Source organism: Carlito syrichta, unplaced genomic scaffold, assembly GCF_000164805.1.
Source record: "Carlito syrichta isolate Samal-C Ts95f unplaced genomic scaffold, Tarsius_syrichta-2.0.1 Scaffold307993, whole genome shotgun sequence".
Lineage (NCBI taxonomy): Eukaryota > Metazoa > Chordata > Mammalia > Primates > Tarsiidae > Carlito > Carlito syrichta.
Window position 1 is genome coordinate 380,087 of NW_007252089.1, and position 5,790 is coordinate 385,876.

Genomic DNA, 5,790 nt, shown 5'->3' on the forward strand with positions numbered 1-5,790 from the left:
CGGCTGCGCGGGGGCGCATCTTCCAGGGAGGGTGTGCGCCCCCGGTGCCCCCTGATTCTCAGCCTCTCCGTGTGGCTTTGGGTGTGTTCAAAAGGTCGCCGGACGCGCGTCCGGAAGGAAAGCACCAGAGCACGCAGGGTGGCGCCCCTCCGGGGACGGGAAGGTGCGACCCCGGCCCGGGACTCACCCTACCCCTCCTCCAGCCCCCTGCCGGCTTCCTTTGGGGTTAGGGCGATGTCCGGGCCAGCCCCGCTCCCCCACGTCTGCCCGCCCCCTGGGGAAGCCCCTCGAGCCCGTGGATCGGGGTCGTCCGCGTCTCCGAGGGGGGGAGGCGGCTCCTCGCGGGCAGTTCGGGCCGGCCCGTGCGTTTCTCTTTGCCAGCGGCTCTTGGTGTTTCACCTGCACCTCGCTTCTTGTCACGGCTGCATTCTGGAGGTGATGTGCAGTGTGGCGTGAAGGGAGGAGGAAGGGCAGGTGGTGAAAGAAAGGTGGTCCTTTTCGGTCTGCAGGACCGGGTGTGGGGAGCCTCCGTCTGCCGGAAGAGCTCTCAGTTGGCCTCCACTTTCTCAAACCTGAGGGTCCTCCCGGTCTTATTTGCGCCCCATAACTTTTTAAAGGCATTTCTCCTGTTTGATCTGAAAACGCTCTCAAGGCCTGCGGCTGGAGCCTGCCTTTATCTCAAGAAGTGGTTAACTATAGCAAAGGTTTCTCTTTCCAGAAAGCCTAAATAAGATGTTTAAATATCCTTCAGCCACTGAAGCTAAAAATGCAGCTTTCTTCCTGGTCTTAAGGGCAGGGAGTGGAGGACGCGGCCTCGCTGAGCGGCCTCCGCGGGCGTCTTGGCCCAGCAGTCGTTAGATAAGGAGGAGAGCGAAATGGCCCAGGTGGACTTTGAACTCTTTAGCTTCAATGCTGAAGCCTAGGAAGGGCTCAGTGATTAAAACCGGGAAACGCCTGCTCCCAGCGGCGTGGTCTGATCCGCTTCACCGTCAGCAAGCAGTCTCATGGAGGCACAGCAAGAAAGGTCTCTCAAGCCGCTCAGAGCAAAGGCCTTCTTCAGATTACAGTCCAGGGATTCCAAACAAGATCCCCATTTCACATTTCCAGGTAAGCAGACCTGCCACCATGCTGCTGCAAGCTCTGCCTCGCTTGGCCTTTATTAAGAGAAATGATGACTAATTTACCATGTAGACACGCAGATAAACAAGTTCTAACCTAGCAACTCGCTCTTTCCTGGCTATTTGTAAATCGACAGCACCTCCTACAGGAATTAATTTGCTAGTGTTATGTGAAATGTTAGGCTACGGGAAAATGGGGAATGGTGGGGGGAGGAAGGGATGACCCCAAAATGTGTTCTGTGCGTCTCAGTGCAGTTCCAGGCCATGGACAAATAAGAAATGTGTAGGTGTACCAAGGTTTCTTTAAAAGAACTTCTCTGGTAAGGGTAAGAAGAATGAGAAATTTCAGCAGGTTGATTTTCTAAAAAAAGTCACTGTTGAGTACTTCTGCTTGGGTTCTTAAGTCATACATAGATTCATTCAAATCAGAGAATTTGTCTTTGGCTTTCTGTACTTAGAGGCATCTCCACACATACGAGACATCCTTTTTATTATGAGGTTCATCTCTGTGGTTTCTACCTTACATTTCAAAAGCAAAAGTAGAATTAGATGCCTTATATTTTTATTTAAAAATCACTTTCGGCCGGGCTCGGTGGCTCAGCCTGTAATCCCAGCACTTTGGGAGGCCGAGGCGAGTAGATTGTCTGAGTCAGCAGGTTCGAGAATCGCCCGGGCAACTTGGCGAGACCTTGTCGCTACAATAAAAATTAAAAATGAGCCGGGCGTGGTAGCGCGCGCCTGTAGTTCCAGCTACTCGGAAGGCTGAGGCGGAAGGATCGCCGGAGCCCAGCAGGGCGAGGCTGCGGTGGCCGGGAGCGGCCACTGCACTCCAGTCTGGGCGATAGAGTGAGACTCCAACTCAAAAAAATAAAATAAAATAAAATAGATTCTTTCCTTCCATCTTTAGGGTATGCGGAACGCATTAGGTGAGTCTCTTGTTATGTTATAATTGTGTGGGAAATACATCCCTTCCTTTAAGTTTACAAAGTTAGAATGCTGGCTCATTAGGGCTGTTGAGCACCCTTGAGTGACCAAGGCTGAAAGCCAAACAGCAAATCAACATCTTCCATAACTATATGGAAATTTTTCTCAGAATTAGATGGGTAAGAATATTGGGGGTTTTGATAGCACTTTACAGTTTCTCAGTCTTAACAATGAAGGATAATTAAATCAGAGTCTAAAAAAAAAATCTTATGACCACTTTATAAAGTTAAAAGTCAAATGAAATGATAATGTATTTCTTTAATTTGTTTTTAATTACAGGATGCATTTCAACATTTCATGAACCCTACACTGCTTCAGAAACTCTTTAAGGCAGTACTGCATAGGTTTTGACATTATAAAAATTATAAAGTCTAAAAAGGTGTAAGGTAGAAAATAATCACTGCAACACTGATGAACTCAAGGTGTAAATTAGCAGTCTTTATCAATTTCAAATGCATGTTTTAAGTGAAGAAGGAAGGGGATCTTTGAGGTGTACTGTAAGTTATCAAAGAGTACTGTAGAAATAATTCAAGTTCCTCCCCCCTCCAACTCTCTTAAAAATCTAAATAATCAAAGAGTTGCTTATATCTTTATTTTGCTTCTCTTAGAGGACATTTGTTTTCTGTGTGTGCAAACAAGGCGAAGACATACGTAACAGACTGTGTACTTAACTCCTTTTTTCAAATTTATTTATTTTTTGTTAGGGTTTTAACTCTGTCTCCCCAGCTGCTGGAGTGCAGTGGCACGATCATGGCTCACCTTCTTAGGCTTAGTCAGTCCCCACCTTATCCTCTCAAGTAGTTGGGACTACAGGCAAATGCTATCATGCCCCGCTGAGTTTTTCTGGAGGTGAGATCTCACTATGTTGCCTAGGCCAGTCATGAACTCCAGCAGTCCTCCCACCATAGTCCCCCAAAGTGCTGGGATTACAGGCATGAGCTGCCATGCCCAGCCTCAAATTTATTTACTTCCTTACAAATTTATGAAATTGTGATGGCCAACTATCAAAACCACCTCATCAATATTTGTTCTGTATTAAATAAGATGTTTTTAAAATATGAAACGCTGATAACAAACTATCATAACATGAAGTATGTTTTTTGGAATTGCATGTTATGTGTAATTTGTACCAATGTTTATAGTCTTCCTTTACTATGTCCTTTGAAACACATGGGAAAATTTGCAGCTAAATTTAAGTATGCCTCATATACTCATACTCATGAAATATATTGGAAGTTTTATTGTTTCATCTGTGACATGATATTATATAAACTCTTTGAAGTAAAACTTTTTTGTTTTTGAGCCAAGGTTTCACTGTCCCCCAGGCTGGAGTGTAGTGGCACAATCATAGTTCTCTGCAGCCTCAAACTCCTGGATTCAAGTCATCTTCCTGCTTCAGCCTCCCCACTTGCTAAGAATACAGGTGCATACCACCATGCCCAGTTATTTTTAAAATTTTTTGTAGAGCTGAAGTCTCGCTGTGTTGCCCAGGCTGGTTTTGAACTTCTGGCCTCAAGTAATCTTCCCATTTTGGTTTCTCAAAGTACTAAGATTACAGGCATGAGTCACTACACACAGCTTTGAAGTAAAATCTTGAATAGCTGTATGCCAATAGTAGAAAAGTCATTGTGGTAAGCAGAATAATGGGCCAAAGATGTATGTGTCCTAACCCCTGCATTCTGTGACTATGTTATATTACATGGAAAAGGGGGATTAAGGTTGCTAATCAGTTGTTCTTAAAGTGGGGAAAATATTGTAGGACTCTTTTGGTGAGTCAGATGTAGACCCAAGTGTTCTTAAAGTCGGAAGAGGAATGCAGAACGTTGGAGTCAGAGTGATTTGATGTGAGGAAGGACTGACTCCCCTGTGTTAACTTTGAAAATGGAGGCAGGAGAACAGGAGCCAAGGGATGAGGGTGGCATCTGGAAGCTGGAAGAGGCCAGCAAAACCAGAAGGAACACAATCTGCTGACATCTCAATTTTAGCCCAGTTGAGACCCCATGTCAGACTTCTGATCGCCAGAACTGTGAAGATGATACACTTAGTTGTTTTAAGTTTGAGGTAATCTGTATGTCACCATAGAGAAGGAATACATCATTCAAATGTAAATAGCTTACTCTGTAGAACAAAATACCAAAAAAAAAGTTTAAAAGTCTAAGAGATATTAATCAATCCATTGTTAAATTCATACTAGTGAATTTCAACAATGATTATTACACTTTGCTTTAAGCAAATTCAAACCTCAAAAGTAGTAACAAATTTGAATTGAAAAAAATTAAATTATACCCATTCAATGGACTGTCATTCTTTTAATGATGTTTCAGAACAAAGAAAATGTCACAGAGTTATATGCAGCTTTTATCTGGAATAGGGCACAAGAAACAGCTACCAACAGAAAATATTTCTACAGCCCCAAAATAGATTACTTACAAACATTTGCAAACCTCCTTCTTAAAGACTTGTAGTTTTATACTTGAAATGACAGTTTAGAGATGAAAAATTAAAAGAGTTTTTTTATTAAAAGATAATAGTACATAATTTAGCCCTTGCTAAAGATGTGCAGTCACAAAGTGTAGACATTTGTGTTCCCAGATCAGTCACACGGTCTCCCTTTCTTCACTCCCTGCTCCTGCCCGGTCTCCCCTGTGTCACTCTGGAATGCCGATCTCCCGAGTACTCTCTGGGCATCTTTTCTCCTCTGTGGATATCTGAGCCATGGCTTCTGGTGGCGTCTCTCCTAGTTTGCTCTTCACTGGGACTATGTGGTGGCCGTTTTCTCATCTCTCTTCGCTTGTGACCACCCGGACTTCGACTCCGGCTTCTCCTACTCCTCTTGTCCCTGCTGTGGCTCCTGCTGGCCCCTTCACTTCTTTCAGATCCTCTCTTCTCTGGGCTGTGATGATGGTTTCTGGACTTTCTGTCAGAATCAGAATGGCTCCATTTGCTATTCTCAGCAGAACTCTCTAGTTTTAAGAACCCAGGCTTTTCCTTGGCTTTTTCCTTGTTATTGTGACTGCTAGAAAGTTCTTCATAAAGTTTTTTCTTCTTAGGCTTGTCCTTCACGTCAGAATCACTGTTCCACCCTGAACACTTGTTTTTCTTTCTTTTCTTCTTTTCCATCTTTTTTTCTTTGTCGTCACTCTCACTGTCACTACTGCTTTCTGAAGTTTCAGTAGAGGAGGAGGAGGAGGAGGATGAGGAAGAAGAAGAGGAGGAAGATGACTTGTTTTTATGTTTTTTATGCTTACTTCTGCTCTTTTGAAGCTTTTTCTTTTTTCTATCTTTCTTCTTTTTCTTTTTTTTCTTTTCAAGTCGATCCAATTTCCTGTAATTGGGGGAAAAAAAATAGTAGCAGACTGTGTGAGAAACAGTCCTTGATGAAAACAGTCCTTTCATCAAGTTATAAAATCACAAACAGTGTATTTTCTTGGACGGTATTACAAATGGTATCCATATATGAACACATTATTTACTTTATTAATGATAAGTCATTTTCTTCCTTTTAAATTATCCAAGGCATGTATACATTAAGCCAATTCTCTGGCTATACTTTACCAATAGTAATGACTAAAAAAAAAGGAAATCTTCTGAGTTGGAATTTAAAATTATATAGCACTCTAAATAAATGGTTATCCTAGCCGGGCTCGGTGGCTCAGCCTGTAATCCCGCACCTTTGGGAGGCTGAGGT

The 5,790-nt window shown here is 43.2% G+C and overlaps 1 protein-coding gene across 1 annotated transcript in view; it reads right to left on the reverse strand.

The window, feature by feature from the left end:
- Positions 1 to 4,391: 4,391 nt before the first annotated feature.
- Positions 4,392 to 5,790, reverse strand: part of CIR1 (corepressor interacting with RBPJ, 1) — a 41,772-nt gene continuing 40,373 nt past the window's right edge. The window contains exon 10 of the mRNA XM_008064752.1: positions 4,392 to 5,427. Coding sequence (XP_008062943.1) covers positions 4,719 to 5,427 — 709 coding nt within the window. The 3' untranslated portion in view covers positions 4,392 to 4,718. The remainder of the gene's footprint in view (positions 5,428 to 5,790) is intronic.